Source organism: Panthera uncia, chromosome B4 (genome assembly GCF_023721935.1).
Source record: "Panthera uncia isolate 11264 chromosome B4, Puncia_PCG_1.0, whole genome shotgun sequence".
In the NCBI taxonomy this organism is placed as follows: domain Eukaryota; kingdom Metazoa; phylum Chordata; class Mammalia; order Carnivora; family Felidae; genus Panthera; species Panthera uncia.
The window spans coordinates 57,149,993-57,177,333 of record NC_064809.1 but is presented as its reverse complement, the minus strand read 5'-3'; the positions used below and the strand labels follow the sequence as shown (position 1 = coordinate 57,177,333).

General features: G+C 35.8%; 1 protein-coding gene across 12 annotated transcripts in view; it reads left to right on the top strand.

The window, feature by feature from the left end:
- LMNTD1 (lamin tail domain containing 1) overlaps window positions 1-27,341 on the top strand; it is a 448,355-nt gene that overhangs the window by 400,402 nt on the left and 20,612 nt on the right. For 8 of the 12 annotated variants that reach the window (XM_049627197.1, XM_049627196.1, XM_049627194.1 and 5 more), the window contains 5 exons: window positions 8,346-8,532; window positions 9,073-9,192; window positions 10,880-11,094; window positions 11,667-11,838; window positions 20,468-20,630. In XM_049627197.1, coding sequence (XP_049483154.1) covers window positions 8,346-8,532; window positions 9,073-9,192; window positions 10,880-11,094; window positions 11,667-11,838; window positions 20,468-20,557 — 784 coding nt within the window. In that variant the 3' untranslated portion in view covers window positions 20,558-20,630. The remainder of the gene's footprint in view (window positions 1-8,345; window positions 8,533-9,072; window positions 9,193-10,879; window positions 11,095-11,666; window positions 11,839-20,467; window positions 20,631-27,341) is intronic. The other 4 variants (XM_049627199.1, XM_049627203.1, XM_049627198.1 and 1 more) reach the window with 2 other exon arrangements.

The following is a 27,341-nucleotide window of genomic DNA, read 5'->3' as shown; positions in this document are numbered from 1 at the left end:
CAAATTTAGTTGATGATGTTCAGTCTCCTGTCTTTCTATTGAGGTCTTATGCCCATTTTAATATCAGATTATTGGCTTTTTTGCTCTTGAGATGTATGAATTTCTTATATATTTTGGCTATTAACCCTTATCAAATATATGGTTTGCAAATATTTTTGCTCATTCTATGAGTTGTCTTTTCATTTTGTCAAGTATTTCCTTTACTATGCAGAAGCATTTTAGTTTGATGTAATCACACTTGTAAACATTTGTTTTTGTTGCCTGTGCTTTTGGTGTAATATTGAGAAGACTAATATCAAGACGATTTTTCCCTCTTTTTTTCTATGAGTTTTATGGTTTCAAATCTTATATTTAAGTCTTTATTCCATTTTGAGTTGACTTTTGTATATGCTATAACATAAGCATCCAATTTCATTCTTTTACCAGTAGATATCCAGTCTTCCATCACTCATTGAAGAAACAATCCTTTCTCCATTGTGTGGTTTGGGCACTCTTGTAGAAGATCAATTGATCTTAATTTTTATGTATTGGTTTGTTTGGGGGCTTTCTATTCTGTTCCATTGGCCTACACGTCTGTTTCTATACCAATACCATACTGTTTAATTACGTTCATTTTATAATATAATTTGAGGTCAGGAAATGTGATATCTCTAGCTTTGTTCTTCTTGCTCAAGATTGTTTTGTCTGTTTGAGGTCTTTTGTAGCTCTATATGAATTTTGAGATTGTTTTTCAACTTCTATGAAAAAGTCATTGGGATCTTGATAGAAATTGCATTTTACATTTAAAATTATTATCAAGAGATAAAAACTTACTATTTCCTGGGCTTTTAAGTGGCTCAGTCTGTTGAGCATCTGATTCTTGATTTTGGCTTAGGTCATGATCCCACAGTTTGTGAATTCAAGCCCCACACTGGCCACATTGACAATGCAGAGCCTGTTTTGGGGAATCTCTCCCTCCCCTTGTCTCTCCCCTGTCTCTCACCCTCCCCTGCTCAAGCTCATGCTCTCGCTCTCTCTTTCTCTCTCTCTCTCTCTCTCTCTCTCAATGAATAAATAAATAAATAAATAAATTTTTAAAAACCTTACTATTACCATTTTAATGGTTTTGTTTTGCAGCTCTTTTGTTCTTGTCTTCCTCTCTTACTGTCTCGTTATTTGATAATTTACTATAATGATTTTATTTAATTTTTTTCTCTTTTGTATATCTGGCATGGATTTTTTTGTGGTTATCAAAATACTTGTATAAATCTTCTTATAGTTTTAACTGTCTTTTTTAAAATTTGATAATTATGTAAGTTCAATTAAATACAAATATCTACACTTTTACCTCACACACATAGTTTGTGTTCTTGAAGTCAGAGTTGACTTTTTTAATAATGTGAATCCTTCACCAAATTTTCATGGTTATAGGTACTCTTAATACTTTTATTCTTTTATATTTGGTTATGAGTAATTTGTATACCACCACTAGTGTCATATTATTTTGTATTTGAATATATATATATGGAATATGAATACATACATGTATATCTTTACCATCGAGATTTATACTTCCCTATACTTTCATGTTGCTGTTCAGTGTATTTTTTCAATTAAAAATTAAATTAAAGAATTCCCTTAATCATTTATTATAAGGGTTTAATGGTGACAAATTCCCTTCATTTTTGTTTATCTTGGAAAGGCTCTCTCTCCCTTTCACTTTTAAAGGATAGCTTTGCAAAGTGTAAAGTATATCTGTTTGGCAATTTTTTTCTTTCAGTACTTTGAATATACGATCCCACTTTCTCCTGGCCTACACAGTTTCTTTTGAGATATCTACTTATAGTGTTATGGTGGTTTCCTTGTATGTGATTAATCTTTTTTTCTCTTGCTGATTTTGGGAGATTTGATTAGGATGTGCCTTGATGTAACTTTCTTCAGTAATTCTATCCGTGGATGTTGTTAAGTTTTCTTTGGATTGTAGATTTATAGACTCACAGTTTTAAAAGTGTAGAAAATTGTAAGCAATTATTCCATAAAATATTTTTCTGTCCTCTGTCTCTTCTCCTCTAGGGACTCCAATTACATGTCTACTAGGCCACGTGAAGTTATCCCACTGTTCACTGATGCTCTGTTCTTTTTTAGCCTTTGTGTGTGTGTGTGTGTGTGTGTGTGTGTGTGTGTGTGTGTTGTTTTGAATAACATCTATTGCTATGTCTTCAAATTCACTAATGTTTTACTCTGCAGTGGTTAACCTTGTTAATCCAATCTAGTGTATTTTTACTTCAGCCATGTCTCTATCACCATTCAATCTTTCCTCTAGTTTTTTGTATATACAGAATATAGTTACAAGAACTTTTCCTTTTCTGGTATTTCTGACATATTTGCCTATTCTGCATAAGTTTTGATTTGTTGATTTTTCTCCTTATTTTGGATTGTATTCTCCAATTTATTTACAGGCCTGGTAATTTTTACTAGATTCCAGAAATTGTCAGTTTTACTTTATTTGAATGCTGGAATATTTTTGTCTTTCTATAAATATTCTTGAACTTTGTTCTGGAATGAAATTAAGTTACTTGGAAATACTTTGAGCCTTTTGGGACTTGCTTTTAAAATTTGTTAGGTGGCAGCAGAGCAATGTCTAGTCTATGATTAATTAATCTTCACTATTGAGGCAAGACTCTTCTTGGCGTTCCACCCAATACCCCATGAACTGTGAGGGTTTTCAGTCTGGCTTATGGGAACAGACACTTTTCCTGATCCTGGAGGAGGTCTGAGTGCCATTTTCCCTAATGCTTTCAAGTGGTATTGTTATCCAGTCTTGGAGGTTTTACTCAAATGCATGTGCTAATCAAACCTCTGCTGAATACTTAAAGAGAATCTTCTGAAATTTTTCCAGAATTTTCTCTTTATGCACCAGTCTCCTCTCCGGTACTCTGCTTGTCACCTCTTGCCACCTTAGTCTCTCCAGGCTCTCAGCTCCATCTTCTCAAGTGAGAGAATCCACCAGGCAGTACCTGGCTCCACATCTCCATGACACAGCCCAGAAACTCTCTGAAGACAGTAATCTAGAAAAGTTTTAAAGCTCACCTCATTATTTTCTGTCTCTCGTGGATCACTATTCTTCAGTGAACAGTGTCCAATATCTTGGAAAACATAAGTTCATATAATTTCTTCTAGATTCTTAGTTGTTTCAGGTGAGAAGTCAAATACAGTTTCTGTTACTGAAACTCAGCTAGAAACAGAAGCCTCTTCTCAATTTGATTGTTTTCAGTAAAATATGCTGTTTATTTCCTGCTATCACTCATTATCTCTAAGGATGTTTAATATATTCCAGCAGGAGGAAAAAATAGTAGACAAACAAGAAACAAAATGAAGAAATTATTAGAATTTTCACTAGCTATGCGTGATCTTTCTTCCTACCTCTAAGACCATATATTAACTTCCAGGTCAGTTCTAGATGCCTCAGGAGTGACCAAACTACATTAAGAAGGCTACCTTCCCACTCATTCTCATTCTCTACACTTCCCTAGGCAGTTGTTCATTCTGTAAATCTAGAATCAGGATGGTAGGAAGCTGTGGGCCAAGATGGACCTCACCAAGATAATAACTACATGAATAGTTTTTGTCCAAAATAGCTTATAATGTTACAAATCTGAGGGCTTTTCTCTTGTAATAGCAATGAGCTGAATCAAACTCCCTGAGTCTTCCTAAGTTTGTCTTCTAAAAACTTATAGGTCTTGGGGCGCCTGGGTGGCTCAGTTGGTTTAGCAGCCAACTTCGGCTCAGGTCATGATCTCATGGTTTGTGGGTTTGAGCCACCATTGGGCTATGTGCTGACAGCTCAGAGTCTGGAGCCTGCTTCCGTTCTGTGTCTCCCTCTCTCTCTCTCTCTCTGCCCCTCCCCTGCTTGTGCTCTCTCTCTAAAATAAATAAACATTTAAAAAAATTTTTAAAAACCTTATGAGGTCATAAATACTGTACCCCTTCATCAGACCTCCCACAGCTATAAACATAGGTGCCAATCTGTACAGAGAATTGTTAGGTAGGTGTCTATTGGAAGAACTGACACTCTAAGGTAATTTTAGCAAACTTTAGAGTTGTAGAAACCTTAATGTAGATAAGTAGCATGAAGCTATCAAAAAGAACCTAAGAACTAGATAAATCAGGGCTTAAATAATGGAAAGTGTTTGTTTTTTAAAAAGTTACATAGCCATATGTCTCTTCAATCTCTTTACTAATCAGTCCCATGCCAAGACTCCTGAAAGAATGATTGGTACATTTTACACTCTCAGCATATCATGACTTATAAGCAGAGGTCTGAAGTCACTTTTCTACCAAAGAAAAGTGGGAAGGCTTATTGTAAAAAGAAAAAGATAACTAGTAAAGGCTGTGTGATAGCAGTTTAACAGCCCTGCCTCTGTGAATTTCTATGTACTGTGTGAAGTATTTTCCTATAGCTTTTGGCCAAATATCAAAAGGCAGGGAAATGAAGTGATTAGCCCTGACAAGGGTGAAGTTGTTTTTTTCCTTCAGACAAGCTAATTTATTCTATTTATGTGCATAAAATAAAAATTTAAGATCAATGAATAAACAGTTCACGTAAATAATGGAAGGTTTTTGAAAAGCAACTGTGCATATTCCATTATGTGTATGATAACAAAAGGATAACGGAACTATTTTAGGTTCTTATCTGTTTAAAAGCAAAACTCAAAATAGTGCTCATCTCCCATGCAAAAAAAAAACAAGTCTGAAAAACAAAAAGGCATCTTGTCAAGAAATTAAAGTATCTCACAGAGAATTCAGTGACAGTAGGATGAGGATGACATAGAGGAATTCTAGGCAAAGAAGAGTAAAATGTTATATCAACAATTTAGTAAGAACCATAATGGTAATGCAAAAGAAAAAACAGGTATGTAAATTACTCAAAAGTAAACCTCTGCAAAACAGCCATTCTCAGCAATGGAAGTATGAAATTAGACCGCTATTTTTAAAGCAGTTTGGTAGTGCATATTGAGATTTCATGGATGTTTACATTCTCTGTTCTCACAATTCCTCTTCTAGGAGAGAAAACTCAGAGTGATAGTCTGATATTTTAAGCCATTTTCTCCTCAAAACAGTTGCTAATTTGAAACCAGCAGCTAAGAAGCTGAGAAGTTAATCATATATTGGCAGTCTCATAAGACTAGGTGAATAAATATTGAGATTCAGGGCCTGTCAAGAAGGAGGACCATTGATAAACAACCCAGGCTTTCAGGTGGAACCTCAAAGGGTCACCCAATAGTAAGAATTTACAAGGCATACAAAATGACAAAAGTTGACCAAAAACTAAGGTTAAAAATGGACATTAAAAACAGGCCTAGGTAGGGGCGCCTGGGTGGCTCAGTGGTTGAGCGTCCAACTTTAGCTCAGGTCATGATCTCATGGTCTATGAGTTCAAGCCCCATGTCAGGCTCTGTGCTGACAGCTCAGAGCCTGGAGCCTGCTTCAGATTCTGTGTCTCCCTCTCTCTCTGCCCTGCCCCCCCTCATGCTCTGTCTCTCTCCCTCTGTCAAAAATAAAAATAAACATTAAAAAAAACTTAGAAAAAAACAGGCCTAGGTAGTAAAGATATTATGGTTATCTGACAGGGATTTTAAAATAACAATGACTAAATATTCAAGGAATTAAATGACAAAATAAATATTTTATTAGTTTATTCTCTTATGAAATTATCAAAAAGAAATTCTGGAAGTAAAAATTCCAGTAAGAGAAATTACTATTTCAGAAATAGTTGGGTTTAACAATATATTTGATGCAACACAAGAGAGAATTATTGCACTAAAGCATTCTCAGAAGAAAATACCCAGGCTGAATTGCAAAGATTTTAGAAGAACAGACACTAGCACACAATTATAAATAGAGAAAGATTTAAAACAAAATTGAACTACTTGTAACTGAAGTCCCTTAAGGGGAGGAAACACAGATTAAGACAAAACAGTATTGGTCAAAATCCAACATAGAAGTTTCCCAACCTAATGAAAGACATCAAGCCACAGATGCAAGAAGCACTGCCAACTCCCAGAAAGATAAAAGGCAGAAAAATAAAAACCCAAATCTCTGATTACATTGTAGAAAAACTTCTAAAACAGAAGACATAAGGAAAATCTTAGAGAAAAAAAAGACACTTAAACAAAAGATTGGTAGTGGTTTATCATTAGAAAAACAGAAGACTTTGGCAACATTTCTAGCACACAATTTAAAAATTTATAAGAAGTGTATGTTAGTTTTCTATTGCTACCATAACAAATTATCACCAATATAGGAACTTAAAATTACATGAATAATACTTTTATTACTGCACAGTTCTTCTTCCAAAAATATGTGTATATATTTAAATGCTATTTTAGAAATACTATTAGCTCAATTATAAAAATGTAAAACAACCTTATAGAAGTGGAAAAAATAATATTAACAGGGAATTCACAGAACAAAACTGTGTGGCCAATAAATAGCTTACTCAACTTCTCTATAATCAGGGAAAACAAATTTTGTACCCATGATATTGAAAATATTAAGAAATTTGAAAATTTCAAGTGTTAGTAGGGATGTGGGGAATAAGAAGAGTGACTACCAACACTTGCAAAGACAGTGAGTAAAGCATGAAATGGCATGAATTATCACAAGTCTTGTGGTAAATTTTAAGACTTCATGGTTACAGTTTAAGCAAAGCTAGGCGGTAGGGGGAAAAAAGAAATTATGTACAGCCTCGTTTCCATGCTATGAAGCTGGTGTTTTGTCTGGAAGTATATGGTAAGATACTGAAGGGTTTATCCTTGAACAAAGATTGCTCTGGAAGCAAAATGGAGACTAGTTAGGAGGGTACAATACTGGAGAAACCAGTTAGGACACTATTATAATATCATACAAAGGTGATGAGAGCCTCAACCACCAGGCTATATAGACTTTAAACAATTTGAATGTTTGCATCAAACCTCTTTGAGAATGCATTAGTTGAGTGAGACAGAAGAGCTAATGCTAACATTTATTGGGTACTCTTGGACACGGCAATCTCTCTCTAAACATGTCTGTAAAATGTCCTTGTCTGTAAAATGGGACTAAATAGTACTTGTCTCACTGGTACTTGTTGGAAGAATTACATGAAATATTAGTGTTCCTCAAATTGTTTACCATGACCTTCAGTAAGAAATGGGTAGCCTTATTGTGAGGATTAAATGAATATCTGAAAGTTCACAACGCCTTTCCCAAAATATCTGGGGACTTAATGTGTTTCAAAATTCAGAATTTGGGGGATTTGAGGAAAGTAATATGATGACCAGAACACATATTACATAACACCCCATCAGGGCTTAGAAAAGTATCCAAAATCAAACATTAATCTTTCCACAGCCAAACATAATTAATATTCACACAAACCACCAATGAAGGCTCTTAATAACCTCCCAAGAGTTTCAGGTCAGATTTTGCCACCAAAAGAATTCAGGTCAGATTTTTCCTCAAATGTATATTTTTTGTCAAGTTTTTATTTAAATTCCAACTAATGGACATACAGTGCAGTATTAGTTTCAGGTATAGAATGTAGTGATTCATCACTTACATACAATACCCAGTGCTCATCACAGTATCAAATGTATTTTTTTTAAGTTTTGGGGTTTTTTTAGGATTTTTTGGATTTTGGAATTGTGGATATGAAATTGCAGTTATAGATACAATCTTTACAAAGTACCCAGCACGTAATAATTATTGGTTATTATTGCTGGCATTTCACTTTTAAAATGATGGCGATAACCCAAAAATGGGATTTCGTGTGACCCACACTCTAAGAAATGCTAACATACAAATGTTTAGCCTGGTCCCTGGCACACACTAGGCTTTCAACACGTTGCAGGGAAAAATTACCATTTTATATTTGTATAATATTTTAAGTTTCAATCATTCTTTTTAAGCATGTAGTTGCTATTCATCTTCACAGTAACTTTATCCGAAATAATCTGAATGGTTTAACTTTCCTCTTCATTTAGATGGTAGTTTCATGTCTCAGTGCTTTTATGATGAACAGAAGGAATGTAAATAATGATAAACACATCTTCCTATGGCATTTATACCTTGACACCTAAAGTGCTTTCTAACTTTTCTTTAATTACTTTATGTGAAAGAATTTTGTTGCATAGATAAACAAGCAGAACCAAGAGATCAAGCCATTTGTCTTAAGTTATAAAATACACTATTTCTACATAGACTGTGTCCAATAGACTATACAGCTATTTGAAAGTTGTACTTTCAAAGCATATTATTCAGTCCTTAAAATGAGCTAAAGACACGTTTCTTTAAAGTCGCCTTATAATCTTTGTGTTTTATTTTTTCAGTGCTCTTGGAGATATTAAAATAGCTGAAGTAAATGTCAAGGGTTTATTTGTGAAGCTCATTAACTCTTCCCTTGACAAAGAACTGGAGATTGGAGGCCATATTCTCCAGCAAAATGTGAATGGACAAACAGTCTCTTTGTACCGCTTCCTTCCAAATATCATAATGCAGGCCAATCGCACAGTAACAGTGAGTGCCAGATATAAATGCTGTGATGCTCTGAACTAGAATTGTACAGGAAAAACTCATCTACCCAGCCAGACTGGCTCAGCACCAGTTATTTCTTCATCATTTGATCTCTACGTAAAATGTGGTTTCTTGTTGTTGTTGGTTATTTGTGCCACTTTGTCCATCCCTGGATGTAAATTAACACCCGTAATTCAATTTCCATTGCTTTCCTCAATTTGGTGTACAATACCTTTTGTTTTTATGATTTCACTATTAAAATTAAATACTTAGGTTCCCAAAACTAAGCAAACATAATCCTTAAAAGCAAAGAGATTATTTGCTTAGAGAACAGGTAATTAGTTGATGCTGGAAGGTTTCCTTTCTTTTTTGTGCTTTAAGTCATGTACAGTAGCTTGGTTTACACAGCTGATATTATATATTATACAGTCATATTTTAAAACCTCATTGTTCAAAATGACACATTTCAATGACCCCCTGACATATACAAAACTATGTGAAGCTGCAATGGCATTTGTCATTAACAAACCATTTTTCTTATAGGTATGGGCAGCTGCATCTGAAGCAAAGCATCAGCCACCATCAGATTTTCTTTGGAGAGAACAAAAAATGTTTAAAACAAGCCCAGATTGTACAACAATTCTGTGCAAACCTAATGGTGAAGTCAGTGTCTGATTCTCAACAACAGCTTTTAAAAGAATGCATACCTCTCCTTAGGTTCCCCTTCTCCTCTTAGCTGACTCAACTATTTTCCATCCTTAAGAGCTCAGATAGAACCATCACCAACTGCAATAACATGTCAGGCAAATCAACAGCATCCTCTTCCCAGGACCAAAATGCCAAAGAGCTACTTACAAGTTGGCAAAAATAATTTTCATAGCCCATATTTATAAGAAGTTACTTCAAATTTTAGAATCAGGGATGGATTTTATTTATGATATTTAGGCCAAAGAGTGGAATAAGAAAGGAAAGTACTACATAGAGACCTTTTCTATTCACTTATTCATTTCTCAGTTATTTGTTGAGATTATTGTCCATTCCAATGGCTGTAATAAGTGCTGAGAATATAACATAGAGTAGGATATGATATCTGCTCTTAAGATATTAATATTCTAATGAAAGAATCTATAGTCTAATTTGTAACAACTATACTTTAAATCAACTTCACCATAAATTAAGTGTATTAGTAATAATTTTAGGTAACTTATTCCCAGTATTTGACAATTTTATATTTTCACTCTACCTTTTCCTTAGCATAATAGTAGCGTAAGTATATGCCCAAAAACACACTAATAAAGTTGAAAGCTATCTTTGTTTACAACAAAAAAATTAATCTTTTTGCAAAAACATTATTTCAATTTTTCTTGAAAAATCTTTTTTTTTCTTACCCCCAGTCTAACTTACTATGTCATATAACTACTAATCCAGATAATATGTTAATTGGAATCTATCTCTTTGATTGTCTTTCTTGCTACATTATACCTCATTCTTAGATTGTACTCTCTCTTTTGAGTAGACTTGCTAATTTATTAAGAGCCATTTAATGTCTTTCTGTAATAACAGCAGTTGTTAGATAGGGAGACCACTCATTAGCTGTAATTTTGAAGCATTTACTCACTTACCTTTAGATCTTTCAGCGGGCTAAAACTGAATTTTGTAATACTGCTAATGATTCTCATTGATGGGAAAAATAGGTGATATAATCTAAGTTATTTACTCAGCCTTGTAAAAAATCATTGGCAGATTATGATTAAGGCATTTCTGTTTCAGATTTTTCATCACATTTATCCACCCATTTATTTGTTCTGCAAACACATTTGGGGTTTCTACTTTGTGTGCACACTGTTCCCAGACACTGAGTGTTGAACGAGAGAGACCAGATCTCTGAGCTCCTGGAATGCCTATTTGAGTAAATTGTCCTTCCCTGAAATGAAATTAGTCTTTGTACTTACACTGCTCCTTTTACTCTGATTTGAACTACACAACTACTTACAACTGCTTTTTGCACAGTTCTTTATAGTTAATGAAATTTAGTAGCTTAACTGAACCTCACAGCACCCTCATATAACAATTCCCTACCACCATCCTCCCCATTTCACATATGAGGACACAGTCCAAGATAATAAGCAACTAATCTGTCTGAGGTTATGCAGTTTGTAAGTTTTAGAATTGGGAACTAAGGCCAGGATGCCTTATTACATCCTCACTGTGTGTTTTATTAATTCACCCACAGTAAGTGAGTGGCATCAAATTGTTTGACTTTGAAATTTTACTGCAATAAGCCTATGACATTTAAAAAAAATCTATCCAACTCCATCGGTAGTTGACATTAATGAATCATTTTTGTTAGGCTGTCGCCTGGTACACTCCTATTCACTGGAAACAAGTGTGGGAGAAATTAGAGACTGACATTGAATTTGACAGATGCTCAATAGTAAGTCCGACGTCTCGAAGACACATATTTCATTGGCCAACAGCTATATCTACAACTAAAGAAAAACAAGACAAGTCTAATAAGGATACCTCAAAAAATCAGATGGAACAAGTTAGAGTTTTTCTTAAAAGGTAAAAGTTGTTTGGATTTTTTAAAAAAAAATTTTAACTGAACAAGTAGGAATGACTGGGTGACAAGTAGAGACATGATGAATAGGTAAATCAATAATGACAAAAAAAATCCTATTTCAAATAGAATGATAAAAACCATAATACTATTTGTGTTTTGTGAAAAACACAGAGAAAGCAGGGTTATAGTCATGGGACAGTAAAGGCTGGTGACTTCCGCTGGGCAATATCGAGACCCCTCCGGCCATTTCACTTCTTAGTGGCAATGCTGTTAGAGGCAAGGCTGTGGAGAGGTGAAGAGATGAAGTTATCACCATGTCTTTAGCAGTGCTTCGGTGGAGGGAATAGTGAATCATCTAGGAATTTCATCTTGGATCAAAAGTTGCCTTCTGGCTTAACATGAAGAATTTGTTACACATGTGTGGGCAAATACTTCTGATGTGATAAAAGCACTGCCCACATGGTCTTAAAACATGGTCTTGAAACATGCTTTCACTTTAATTGAGGTTCATTGATAATGAACTATGATGATCCCTTTTTGGTTCACTTTGGACTTAATTTTTTTTTTTTTACAGAGAAAAAGAAAACCCACCAACCCTTTTTCCTAATAGCAGTCCTTGGTGCCACAGTCCCAATGTCCCTGCACATCCCTACTGTCCTCTGATTGAACCTCACAATACCAGCATGGCTGGAAGCAGCTTAGATAGACAGCCTAGGCCTCAGTCCTCTGGGTCTGATCCAGCCCAGGTAAGGCAAAGTACTTATTCCACTGGAGAGTTAAGAGATGTGGGTGGGAGGAGGAAGAGAGAGGAGGAAGGAAGAGAGAGAAGGAGGTAAGGAGACCTGGTGAAAGGGGTTAAGTGATAAAATTCACTAAGTACTAAAAACTATTTGGGGCATTTGGATGGCTCACTCAGCTGAGCATCTGACTCTAGGTTTTAGATCAGGTCATGATCTCATGGTTTGTGGGTTTGAGACCTACATAGGGCTCCACAGTGACAGCATGGAGCCTGGTTGGGATTCTCTCTCGCTCACTCTCTCTCTGCCCATTCCCCACTCACTCTCTCTGTTTCTCTCTCAAAATAAACAAACTTAAACATAAATAAATAAATAAATAAATATTCATTTCTTTAAGTGTAGATGGCTCCTAAAGCAAGTATCATGAATCATTCACTTACATTTGCTTTAGCACAGTGTCTTCTACTGTTCTCAATATCTATTGAATAATGATTTGCTATAATGATTTGCAAACTTTTAATTAGTAGAGGGATGCTTTTTTAAATGAAATATTGGGCAGACTCAATATATAAAAGAATAATGTGGCCAGAAAGAGTACATAGGATACTTGAAGTTTGGTCAAAAGTACATTTTGTTTTTCATCAGGCAAGAAAAACTAGCCTTACAAAGTTATGCTATGCTTAAAGAAAAATTTATCTTTTTTTTATATTAAATATAATTTATTGTCAAATTGGTTTCCATACAACACCCAGTGCTCATCCCAACAGGTGCCCTCCTCAATGCCCATCACCCACTTTACCCTCTCCCCTACCCTCCATCAACCCTCAGTTTGTTCTCAGTATTTAAGAGTCTCTTATGGTTTGCCTCCTTCCCTCTCTGTAACTTTTTCCCCCCTCCCCTCCCCGCTGGTCTTCTATTAAGTTTCTCAGGATCCACATATGAGTGAAAACATGTGGTATCTGTCTTTCTCTACCTGACTTATTTCACATAGCATAATACTCTCCAGTTCCATCCACGTTGCTACAAATGGCCAGATTTCATTCTTTCTCATTGCCAAGTAGTATTCCATTGTATATATAAACCACATCTTCTTTATCCATTCGTCAGTTGATGAACATTTAGGCTCTTTCCATAATTTGGCTATTGTTGAAAGTGCTGCTATAAACATCTTTTCCAAATGCATTCTAATATCAATACCAAATTCTTACTCTTTTTCAACAAGAAGTTTCTTATTTCAGTCCTCTTAAGTTGGGTTATCAACCCAGGATCTGTGAATGCATTTTGGGAAGTCCCTGAACTGCTACATCTGGTACACAAATGTGTGCCTATATGATGGTTTCTGGAGAAAGAGTCCATGAAGTTCATCAGGTGCCCCCAAATGTTTACAAGAATCTAATTAGAATGCAATTCCTGATCCTAAGCTGTGAAAGTAAGCTTCATACAGGTGCTATATGCTGCTCAAGCTATAATGATTTGCAAACTTTTAATTAGTAGAGGGATGCTTTTTTAAATGAAATATTGGGCAGACTCAATATATAAAATGTTACAAGGAAACCTGTCCAAATTGAAGAAAAGGTAGCAATTCCCACTGCCCACTATACCCTTCTTCCCTCCCATCTTCCCTGGCTTCTTCTCTCCTTCCCTGTGATCTTTGAGGTACCTTTCTGGAATCATAGAATTCTATACCATAGTATGAAAACCACTGTGTGAGTATACTAACACATAATTGGAAGTAGTACCCCCAAAATAGTAACTTTTAGAAGTGGAATGATAAAAATTATGTAAATTCCTGAATATATTCAATTTCATAAAATTAATACCCTACATCTTTGTGCTTGACTTTCTTCATCCATCAAGTAAGAGATTTGGAAATTTAAAGAGCTCTTTAGCAATAATTTATACATGTAATTTTTATGTATAATACACACAGACACACACTTTTAGTGCATTACAACTTAGATTTGAGATTCATAAGAAGAACACGAATTATGTTTTTCTCCAAATAATGATAGTAGACACTATTTTACCCATTCTAGACAACTTGTTTCTCAAAGAAATTTGGCTTCAAATTTTCTTTCTTTAATCTTTTTATTCAACTATAATTAACATAAATTTTATTGTATTTCAAGTGTACAATATTATTATTTAAATCTCTGTGCATCACTCAGTGCCCATCACGATTACTGTACTCATAATCCCCTTCACATATTTCATCCATCCCCCCACCCACCTCCTCTCTGGTGACCACCAGTTTGTTCTGTATATTTAAGAGTATGTTCATGAACAGACGTTACTCCAAAGAAGACATACATACAGATGGCCAACGTGAAAAAATACTCCATATCATCCATCATCAGGGTTATGCAATCAAAACCACAATGAGATATCACCTCACACTTGGCAGAAGGACTAAACTTAAAAACTCAAGAAACAAGTGTTTTGAAGATGTGGAGAAAAAGGAACAAAACAAATGGACAAGAAGAAAAAACAGGCAAACCAAAACATAGACTCTTAACTATAGAAAACAAACAGATGGTTACCAGAGGAAAGGTGGGCAGGGAGATGAGTGAAATAGGTGAAGGGGGTTAAGAATACTCTTACCTTGATGAGCACTGAGTAATATATTGAACTGAAATTAACACTGTATGTTAACTACACTGGCATTCTAATAATTTTTTTAAAAAGAATATTTTAAAATATCTATAAGAATTTAGATCTAAAACATCTAAAAAGATCTAAATCTTCTTTTAAAAGAATCTTTTTGTCTCTTTTATTCCTTGTTCACATGTTTTGTTTCTTAAATTCCACATCTGAGTGAAATAATATGGTATTTGTCTTTCACTGACTGACTTATTTCACTTAGCATTATACCCTATAGATCCATCCATGTTGTTGCTCCAAATGGTCAGATTTTATTCATTTTTAAGGCTGATTCATATTCCATTGTATATATATACCATTTCTTCTTTATTCATTCACCTATACATGGACCCTTGGGTTGCTTCTAAATCTTGGCTACTGTAAATAATGCTACAATAAACATAAGGGCGCATATCTTTTTGAATTAGTGTTTTTGTTCTCTTTGGGTAAATATCCAGTAGTATTTTCACTATGGTGATCATATGGTAATTCTATTTTCAATTTTTTGAGGAAATTCTATACTATTTTTCACAGTGGCTGCACCAATTTGCATTCCTTCCAACAGTGCACAAGGGTTCCTTTTTCTCCACATCCTCACCAATGCTTGTTATTTCTTGTCTTTTTTTTATTTTAGCCATTCTGACAGGTGTGAGGTGATATTTCATTGTGGTTTTGATTTGCATTTCCCTGATAATTAGTGATGTTGAGTATCTTTTCATGTGTCTGTTGGCTACCTGTATATCTTCTTTGGAGAAATGTATATTCATGTCCTCTCTACATTTTTCAGTTGGGTTGTTTCTTTGGTATTCAGTTGTATAGGTTATTTTTTTCAAGTTTTTATTTAAATTCCAAATAGTTCACATTCAGTGTAAGATTAGTTTTGGGTGTAGAATTTAGTGATTCATCACTTACTTACAAAACCCAGTGCTCATTCCAAGTGCCCTCCTTAATAACCATCACCCATTTAACCCATTCCCCCACCCATTTCCCCTCATTTGTTCTCTAAAGTTGAGTCTGTTTTCCAGTTTGCATCTCTTTATTTTCCCCTATGTTCATCTGTTTTGTTTCTTAAATTCCACATAAGAATGAAATCATATGGTATTTGTCTTTCTCAGACTATTTCACTTAGCATAATACACTGTAGCTCCATCCACCACGTTTCAAAAGGCAAGATTTTATTATTTTTATGGCTAATATTCCTGTGTGTGTGGTGGGGGGGCACGTCTTCTTTATCCATTCATCAGTTGATGGACACTGGGGCTCTTTCCATAATTTAGCTATTGTTGATAAAGCTGCTGTAAACATTGGGGTGCTTGTGTCCCTTCGAATCAATATTTTGGTAAATACTTAATAGTACAATTGCTGGATCATAGGGTAGTTCTATTTTTAACTTTGTGAGGAACCTCCATACTGTTCTTCAGAGTGACTGTACCAGTTTGCATTCCTACCAACAGTGAAAGAGGATTCCCCTTTCTCCACATCCTCACCACAGCTTTGTTTCCTGTGTTGTTAATTTTAGCCATTCTGACAGGTGTGAGGTGAAGTCTTATTGGAGTTTTGATTTTTATTTCCCTGATGATGAGTAATGTTAAGCATCTTTTCATGTGTCTGCTAGCCACCTGTGTGTCTCTTTTGGAAAAATGTCTATTCATGTCTTCTGCCAATTTTTAACTGGATTATTTGGTTTGGGGATGTTGAGTTTTATAAGTTCTTTATATATTTTGGATACTAACCCTTTATCAGATAAGTAAGATGTTAAAGTCCCCTAATATTATTATATTACTATTAATTACTTTCTTTATGCGTATGTTATTAGCTGCTTTATGTGTTTGGCTGCTCTCATGCTGGGTGCATAAATATTTACAATTATTATGTCTTCTTGTTAAATTGTTCCCTTTATGATTATATAGTGTCTTTCTTTGTCTTCTGTTGTAGTGTTTGTTTTAAAGGCTATTTTGTCTGATGTGTATTGCTACCCCAGCTTTCTTTTCACCTCCATTTGCATGATAAATGCTTTTCAATCCCTTCACTTAAAAAACATTTTTTAACGTTTATTTATTTTTGAGAGACAGAGATAGAGCACAAGCAGGGGAGGGGCAGAGAGAGAGGGAGACACAGAATCAGAGGCAGGCTTCCAGCTCTGAACCACCAGCACAAAGACCGATGTGGGGCTCAAACCCACGAACTGTGAGATCATGACCTGAGCCAAAGTTGGATGCTTAACCAACTGAGCCACGCACGTGCCCCTCAATCTCTTCACTTTTAATCTGCATGTGTCTTTAAGTCTGAAATGAGTCTCTTATAAGCAGCATATAGATGGGTATTGCTTTTTTATCCATTCCATCACCCTATGTCTTTTGACTGGAACATTTAGTCCATTTACATTCAAAATAATTAGTGATAGGTATGTGTATTTATTGCCATTATGTTACTTGTTTTATGGTTGTTTTGTAGTTCTCTGTTACTTTCTTCTCTTGCTCTCTTCTTTCACAGTTTGCTGGCTTTTTTTAAAGTTTATGTATTTATTTTGAGAGAGAGAGAGAGCACACATGAGTTGTGGAGGGGCAGAGAGAGAAGGAGAGAGAGAATCCTAAACTTTCAGCACAGAGCCTGTTGTGGGGCTTGAACCCATGAACCATGAGACCATGATCTGAGCTGAAAACAAGAATCGGATACTTAACTGACTGAGCCACCCAGGTGCCCCTGCTGGCTTTTTTAGTGATATGCTTGGATCCCTTTCTCCTTATTTTTTGCATATCTATGAATGATTTTTGATTTGTTATCACTATTAGGCTTATATATACCATCTTATGCATATATAGCAGTCTATATTAAGGTGACAGTCACTAAAGTCTCAACCCATTCTTTACTCCTCCTTCTCCCACATTTTAGGCATATGGTATTATATTTTACATCCTTTTATTTTGTTAATATCTTACCTGATTTTTATAGATACACTTAATTTTACTGCTTTTGTGCTTTCTACTTTTCTTACTCCTACTTACGGTCTTTCCTTTCCACTCAAACGTCCCCTTTAACATTTCTCGTTGGCCTGGTTTAGTGGTCATGTATTCCTTTAACTGTTGTTTGTACGGGACACTCTTTAAGTATTTTTCTGTTATGTTAAGATGATAGCCTTCCTGGATAGAATATTCTTGGCTGTGGGTTTTTTTCATTCAGCACTTTGAACCTATCATGCCACTCCTTTCTAGCCTGCAAGGTCTCTGCTGAAAAGTCCACTGTTAGCCTTAAGGGCTTGTATGTAACTGTTTTCTTTTCTTTTTGGGCTTTTAATATTCTCTCTGTCTCACTACTTTTTGTCATTTTAATTACTATATGTCTTGGTGTGGACCTTCTTGGTTTGATTTTATTGGGGGCTCTCTGTTCCTCCTGAATCTGGATTTGTTTTTTTCCCCAAATTCAAGAAGTTTTCAGCTATTATTTTTCAAATTTTCTGCATTCATTTTCTTTTTTTTTTGGATCCCTATAATGCAAATATTACTTTTGATGGTGTCACTGAGTTCCCTATGTCTATTTTCATTTTTTATTATTAGTTTTCTCTCCTGTTCAGCTTGATTGCTTTCCATTATTCTGTTTCCTAGGTCACTGATTCATTCTTCAGCTTCCTCTAGTCTATTGCTTATTCCATCTAGTGTAATTTTAACTTTGGTTATTGAGTTTTTCATCTCTGATTGGTTCTTTTTTGTTTTCTCTTTCTTTGTTGAGGGTCTTACTGATGTTTTCTACTCTTTTCTTCAGTCTAGTGAGTATCTTTGTGACCATTACTTTAATTATCTAGCAGGCATATTACTTATCTCTGTTTTATTTAGCTCCCATGCTCTGATTTTGTCCTGTTCTTTCATTTGGGACCTATTCCTCTGTCCCCTCAGTTTGTCTAACTCTCTGTGTATGTTTCTATATGTTAAGAAGATCAGGTATGCCTCCTGCTCTTGAAAGTAGTGGCCTTATGAAGAAGATGTCCTTTGAAGACCTGCAGTGCAGTGTTCCCTGTTACCAGAACCTGGCACTTCAGGAGTGCCTGCTAGGTTGTGTGTGCCCTACTATTGTGGCTGACTCACATTTGCCTTCATTCCAGTTATTTGCAATGACTCTCTGCTGTTTGTGGTCAGTGTTTGGTCTCTGTATTGTTAGTGGGCCAGTCTGGGGCCACCCTTGAGCTTGAGTTGAGTCAGACCAGTTGTATGCCAGCACTTCAGTAGCACTGAACTGCAAAGCTTTCTTTTGTGTTGCCCACTAAGAAGCTTTTGCTGGTAGTCAGAACCTGTAGTCAGTCCTGATATTTGCCCCCAGACTACCAGACAACTGTGGGCTTCAGTTGGACTGGTTTCTATCATTATCTTCCCCTGTCCCAGGAGTTACTTTGCAGTGGTCCTGGCCCCTGCTGGGGCTCTTTGTACACTGCCAGGCTTGTGGCACCAGTTTGGATGGGCTCCAGCCAAGGGTATATTAGAGGAGATAGTCTACAGGAAAATGTGGGAGTAGACTGTGGTGCCTGCAAAGACCATCCTGGTCTGCTGTGGGAGGGGCCCTACAGCCACCTGGGAAAACTGCCAAGGTTCACCAGGTTGAAGGGGGCAGATCTGCAGAAGCTCACAGGGACCTGGCATGCAATATTAGTAGGGTTACCTCTGTTGTGGTAGGGGACCATTAGCCACTTTGGAGAACTCCTCCAGAGGCTGGGTGCAGGGGAAGGTCCATAGAAGAGCCCAGGAGTGAGGTATACTTTTAGTAATCTAGGTGGAGTGTGTTGGCACTGCACTGGTTCCCACAGGTGTCTGTATATCTAGGCTGGGGGACAGGGGAGGGAAATGGCACCCACCAGGTCTTTTGTTCTTGGAGTAGTCTCCCAAAGATCCCTACGTCTCTAGCACATACTCTGAGATTAGTAAATGAAATCTTCTTCTATATTTCAGGCATTTTTCAAACTGCTGCTTCTATACTATGTCTTAGCAGGGCTGTTTGCTGTGCTGTCCCTAAAAGAGCAGAGACTCCATCCTCCCAGCTCTCCCAGAGCTGAGTCACTGATTTTTAAAATTCCACTGATTGTTAGGCACCTGTGTTTTTCAAAGCCAAACGTTTGGCTCCCCATGTGGGTTCCCTGTGCCTGAGGTGCCTGGTATGGGGTCTGGTCCTCTCCCTGTCTCTATGCTGGTGGTATCCCTCCCTCCCTGGGACAATCCCATGGTTCCATTTGGCTCCCAACCATGTCTCCATCCTTCCTACCCTCTTTGATATGGCCTCTTCTTTACATTGAGCTGTGGAGAGTCTGTTCTGCCAGTCTTCAGGTGGTTTTCTTGGTTATTTGCACTCATGTGAGTGTTATCTAGGTGTATCCATGGGACATGGTGAACTTAGGATACTCCTACTCTGCTATCTTCTGCAGAAGTCCTATACTATTTTCTTATGTTATTAAATTGACTAGGTTCTCTGGTATATTATGGAAGAGTTCCAGTAAGCATGACCATCTTTGGCTTTTTTCTATTCTTGATAATAGTGTTTCTAAAGCAATAGCAGGATCTTTGCCAAAAGTTACCACTTATCATTTGGTCTGCTGAGAATTTATTCCCATAGGAATTAGCAGAAACATAGGGGAGTGTTCTGCATGGAAACTGGATGGAAATCACAAGATGCACAGAAGGTCTAGTTAACGTAGTGGATTAACAGATTATTAAATGATTAAATAAGATATGAAACTCATTCTCTCCCACTGAATGTTCACAACAAAGTAAAACACACACATACACACACACACACACACACACACACACACACACACTTGTATGAGGAAAGTATTCCTGATAACTATGGAGTTATGAGAGAGGGTTTCATCAAAGCCCCCTACCAGGAAAAAAAAGCCACAAATTGTGAATAGAATCTCCTTAAAATTCCTTTCACCTGTCTTACAAGGGGTGTGGGGGCATCCACTGGCCCTTCACTTCAAATCTCTTTCCATAATCACTCTCATCTTCTCTTTTAGAAGCACAGTTCCTCCCATACCTTCAGAGATCACCACAACTTCTGTCAAAAGGCTGTCAAGATATCCTACCCTATCATAAGAGAAATCTGATGACAGATACTGAAATAATAAATTTTCATCTCATTATAAGTCCCATTAATATTCCCATTTCACAGCTAAAAAAGTAAGTGATAGAGCTAGAAAATTTCCCCTCTTTGAAATTTTTTAATACTATAAAATATATAAAGTTGCAACACAGTCCTCTTCCTACTTAAAGTGAAAATATTAATATGTTGTCATATCTGCATCAGCTATTTTCTGTTTTAAAATAAATAAGTATTACTTATAAAGCAGAATCCCCCTGTAGTTCCTTCTGTGGTCCTTGTCTCCTCCACCTCTCCCTGAAGCAATATACATGAACTTGGGTGTTGGTGTTGGTGGTGGTGCTTGTATTGTGTTGTTGTTCACCTCAAATCTAACTTGAAATTCTGAAATTTTTCTACTATGAACTGTGGAAGCTCAGAAAACTTATCTGTTGCTACTAATATGTCTTCCAAACCTAGAATACATCATTCCTTCTACAAAGAATATGTATTAAAGACATGTTATCAACAAAATTAAACTATTTCTTTACCTTAATAGAAGAATTGAAGGGACACTGAACAAAAGAAAGAGGGAGAGAATATTGACATCTGGGTAAATCCCATACCATAAACAATTTACTCAAAAATGGCTGAGTGCCTATAATAAATCATAGTGCTAAGCACCACAGACACAAAAATAAGGCACTCTCTTTCTGGGAAGAAAAACAAATAGTAAAGCAACAAACATAGTAAGGTAGTGACTTACAAATATTTTTGACCATAAACCACAGTAAGAAATATGGTTTACATCATTACTCAGTATACATATACACATGTACATGTGTAACTGACACAAAAGTTTCAAAAGGCAGTACTTAATTTTCTGAGTTGTTTGTATTTCCTACTGTATTCTATTTCATTTTTAAGTACCTGTCATGACCCTCTAAATTTACTTCATTACCAATAAATGGGACAGGATCTCTGTTCAAAAAACATTGTTTTAGAAACGTTTATAAAGTGACATGAAAGCAATTGAAAAGGCAACTCAAAGGAGATAGTATTTGAACTATGATATTGAAAGAGGTATAGAAGCTATTCAAGTTTAAAAGAAAGTGGGCAAAGCATTCTGAATAAAAGAAATAGCATATTTTAAAAGCATATGGAGATAAAAATAAATTCTATGTGTCTAGAGAACAGTGAGAAATTGCATCCAACTGAAATATATGTTGAGATGTTAGTCTGGAAAGTTTGGTGGGGACTATAAAAGTATTTGCACACCATTATGTGAAAGAGTTTGGACTGTATCAGATAGCTAGGAGGAGACACTGATGGTTTATAAGCAGGTGGCTCATATAGGTAGACCTATTTTTGAAAGAACTTTGAAAACTATATCAGAAATGATATGGAGTAGGAAAAATTTATACTTTCAGCCCAGCCCTCTATTCTGAACTCGATTCATGAGGCCAATTACCTATAATCTCCTGGATGCCCCATGAGTGTCTCATTCCCAACATTTACAAAATTTATCTCATCATCATCTCTCCCTTAAAGTTTGTCAATCCACTTTTTCCTCTTTTCTCAGCAAATGCCATTCAGAACCCCAGGACCTGAGAATCTTTCTCTATTCCTTTTTTTCTCAACTCCCACCTATAATTAACCACAGAATCTTGTTTATTTATCTTAAATAACCTCTTCACTTTTCCTGCTTAAATATTTTCATTTTCTCTCCCAACATCCTCATGATGAAGTTCAAACTCATGAAATTACATAAGTATCTTGTAGCCTGACCCAGCCTATCTCAACATTCATCTTGCACTCTGTGCTTCAGCCAGCTTGAAGTTCCTTCAGTTCCTCCAGCATACCATAACTACCCCTAGGCCTTCACAAGTTCTGTCACTCCTCTCTTCACCTGGATAAATATTCTCCATTCTCAACATTTCCACTTATATGTAATTACCTCCAAAAAGCCCATCTTCTGGCCTCCACCAAATTAGTTTTATGTTCCTTATATATATTCTCTTAGCATCCTATACTTCCCCTATCATACAAAGCCCTTATAGCACTCTACTATAAATTCTCTTTATCGCTGGACTATAAACTCTAAAAGGATAGAAATAACTTTTACACTGCTTACCTTCTTGTCCCCTGCACTAAGCTTAGTTCATGACCCATAATAGTTGTTTAATACATGTTTTCTGAAGGACAGACAGAAATGGAGACCTGAAAGTTTTTAAGCAAGCATCTCATAGATTTAGATATATATTTTAAAGAAAATTTTAGAAGCAATGCTGAAAATGTTGTGTTGTAGAAAATATTCCAAAAACTAGAAAGGAAAGAATTGGGGGAAGAAATGAAAGGAAAGAAAAACCAGATTATAAAAAGAGATTAGGAAAAAGTAGGTCTAATAAAGTTGTAATTTGAGTTCCACAGGAAAAGAAGTGAAAGATTGGGGCAGAAGTAATATATAAATAAATAATGAAAAAAATTGTCAAAAATTGATGAAAGACACCAAGTCACAGAATTATGAAAAATAAATCCGAAGCAGCACAAATCCAAAGGGAACACCAATGTATATCACAATAAAACTTCAGAAAAGCAAATAACAGAAGTTAGAAGATGATGGAATGATATTGTCAATGTGTTATATACTAAAAGAACTACTAACCTAGAGTTCTATACCTAGCAAAAGTATACTTCAGAAAGTGAAGGTAAAATAAAGGCATTTTCAGGTAAACAAAACTAAGAGAATTCATCGACAGCAAATCCAAGGTCAGGAAATACTGATAGAAGTACTTCAAGAAGAAAGCAAGGATGTACAGAGATGAAGGACAAAATGAAGAAAAATGGAAAGAGTCAAAGATGGAGAAACATAAATGAATATACACTATACAAAACAATACAAATTGTCTTGTAGGGGTTAAAATGTATATAGAATTTAAATACATGACAACTGTATTAGTTTTCTAGGGCTACTGTAACAAAGTACCACAAACTTAGAGGCTTAAAACAACAGAAATATATTCTCTCACAATTCTAGAGACCAGAAGTCTGAAATCACAGTGTTCATAAAGGCTCTGGAGGATTATCTTTCCTTCTCTCTTCTTAGTTGGCAATCCTTGGTGGTCCTTGGCTTGTAGATGGCTTGTAGATGGCTTTTTAATGGCCTTCTCTCCTAAGTATCTGTGTCCATATTTCTCTCTTCTTATGAGGGCACCAGTTATTGGGTTACGGTCCCCCCTAATCTAGTATGACTTCATCTTAGTTAACTACATTTGCAAGGACCCTATTTCCAAATAAGGTCACATACACAGGTTCCTGGGGTTAGGACTTCAACATATATTTTGGGGGGACACAATTTAATCTATAGCAACAGCAATAATACATAATTTGGGAGGGGAGTAAATGGAATTAAAGTACTCTAAATTACATGTTTTGTCCAGTAAGTTGTAAAAATTATAATTTATAGTAGTCTTTAGTAAATCAAGGATTCCCGTTGTAATCTAGGATAGACACTAAAAGAATTAGATAATAATGTCATGTTTATGGTCTGACATATGTCATAGTTTCATTATCATTCAGTCAAAATATATTCTAATTTCTAATGTGATATCTTCTTTGATATATGGATTATTTGGGGATAATACATCACAAATAAAGTGGGTTTATTTCAGAAATGCAGGGTTGGTTTGAGCTTTGAAAATTAATCAAGTCACCTTACATTTTAGAGATTAAAAAAAATTTGATGTTTATTTTTGAGAGAGAGACAGATGAGTGGAAAAGGGGCAGAGAGAGAGTGGAAAAGGGGCAGAGAGAGAGGGAGACACAGAATGTGAAGCAGACCTCAGGCTCTGAGCTGTCAGCACAGAGCCCAATGTGGGGCTTGAGCCCACGAACCACAAGATCATGACCTGAGCTGAAGTTGGACGCCCAACGGATAAGCCACCCAGATGCCCCATAACCTTATCATTTTAACAGAATAAAGAGGAAAATTATATAGCCATCTCAAAGATATAGAAAAAGCATTTGATAAAATTAAATAGCCACCCAGGAAGAAAGAACCTTAGAAAATTAGGACCAGAAAGAATTTTCTCAATCTGATAAATGTTATATATAAGAATCCTAAAGCAAATTGCCATAACTAATGGGGAAGATATGAAAGTTTTCTCTTTGAGATCCAGATAGACAAGAATTCTCTCTATGGCAGTTTCTGTTCAACATTACACTAGAAGTCTGGGTGCAATAAGGCAAAAAAATATATATTTGGATATACAAATATCCCATTACTTTATAATCTAACAATTCCATTCCCAGGAATTTTATATGCCTAACAAATATATACATAAGTATACAAAAAAATACAATAACGATCATAGCAACTGCATTTGTTTTTTTTAAAAAATTGTAATACTTATTTGTTTTTGAGACAGAGAGAGACAGAGCATGAGTGGGGGAGGGCAGAGAGAGAGAGAGAGGGAGACATGGAATCCGAAGCAGGCTCCAGGCTCTGAGCTGTCAGCACAGAGCCTGACGTGGGACTCGAACTCACAAACCATGAGATCATGACCTGAGCCGAAGTCGGATGCTTAACTGACTGAGCCACCCAGGCACCCCATAGCAACTGCGTTTGTAACAGTCAGAAACTAAGAAGCAATCCAATTATTCATCAGTAATATAATGATCTATTAATTAATTATGATCTATTATTATGATCTATTAACTATCTATTAATTAATTATGATCTATTAATACAACCCCATAAACAATGAAAGTGGATGAACTACTGCCAATGAAATAACATCAGTGAACTTAATAAACATAATATTGAGCAAAAGATGCCAGACAAAAAGGAATACATGTTGTATGATTCCATTTATATAAAATTCAAAAACATACAAAATTAAACCATGGTGTTAAAGATCAGAATAATTATCTCTGGGAGGAGAGGAGTAGTACTTGGAGGCTACACAAACTGCTTCTAGAATACAAACGATGCTCCACTTCTTGATCTGAATAGTGTTTACATGTATCACTGTTTTCTCACTGTTTTCACCATGCTGTGCAGTTATGACTTGTGAACTTTTCTGCATGTTAATTATACTTAAATAAAAGTATGTTATACTTAGATAAAATACTTTTTTTAGAAACTTGATGACAACAATAAAGGAAAATTAGAAAGGAGAAGTAAGCAGAGTTAGTTACAGTAATGAGCACTGACATCTTATATCTTGACAAAGAAAGAAAGGAAATCTTAAAAAATAGATTGATGAACTCAAAATGAGTGTCAAGAAAGCTTATTTAAGGTAGGAGAAAAATAGTCTTACCTGAAATTAGTCTAGGCCTATCATTATATTGCAGCATGTAGGGATTTGATTTTAATATAATTCATCATAGCTTAGTCATGTCCAGGAATATCTCTGGCAGAGATGGCTAATTACTGCCCCTAAACCATCATTCCTTCAGATACACAATGCACAAGTCCAGGGAAACCTCAACACATGGCCACCAAGAATAAAGCCTATTCGTCTCAGCCTCTGCTGCAGTTAGATAGGACCATGTGTCTATATTCTGCATAATGGAATGTGAACAGAAATCATGTATGCAACATCTGGATTATGCCCTTGGAGTTGTACTTCTCTGTGTCTCCTGTGTACTGTGATAACAAGGGCTGCAGCTGCCATCTTTCAGGTCAGAGATGAAGCTGTGAGTTTGATGTTAGGATGGAAAAGCCACACTAAATGCCCTGGATCAGCACATCTCCAGGCTAAATGAGAGAGAAATAATTTTGTTTAAGCCCCTGTTAAGTTGGCCTACACCACATCACTACCATTTAATTTCACTTAAAAAGCTACTTGTTAAAAAGAAAACAAAAGTCACAGCTAAAAGGATATTAAGACAATTAAGTACATTTAAATGTAGAATTAATATTAGATATTGACAAGTCATTGTTCTTCCCTTGTGTCATTAATTGTGTTCTTTTTGTTGTGGTTATATTGGTTGTTCTTAGATTCATACAAAGATCTTAATTTTTCAATGGTTCTGTGATATAAGCATAGAGAGATCATGCAAAGTGGCAAAATATTAACTAGTGAAGCTGGGTGACAGATATACATATTTGGTTGTATTATGCTTTCATGTTTTCTTTGTTTCAAATTTTTCACAATAAAAATTTGAAAAAAATAAACATTTCTGATAGAATGTGGTATGCCCTTGGAGCTATTAGCACACAGAGGCAAGGCATGAGGACACCATGAAGGAGGTGCACTTAGGAAGGTTAACCTTTGACAAAGCAGATGTGTTTGCATTGTGTTGCCACCGTTTCTCCTAGGCCTAGAGAGAATTTGCATTCTTTTTGCTGAGATTACCTCACAGAATGTGGACCACACTGTCAGTCTTCTTCTGTAGCTCAGTTAAGTGGCAGGAATTAGTATGAAGATAGTATCCTATAGACATTGTTTTAAGCAGGCAGTGTGGTGTGTGTGCGATTTAATGTACCTTATTTGCATGCTGTCTGATACCCTTTGCCTATCATCTGTGATCCATATTGCACCCTGTAGTGGGATTCATTTTAATTGTAGACTCTACAGCTACAACTGTCTTCCAGACAATGTTATTATAGTAATAATAATAATAACAACAATGTTCCTTTGTTTCTGAAGACGGCAGAACCACACTATAAATGCCAATCTGTTAGAAAATAAAGGAAACTAGAACATAGATAACATGCAAGAATTAAACATTTAAAATCTCACCACCGTAAGCTCTATATATCGTAAGATCACATTTATGGAGTTTTACTTTAGTTGGACTGTAGG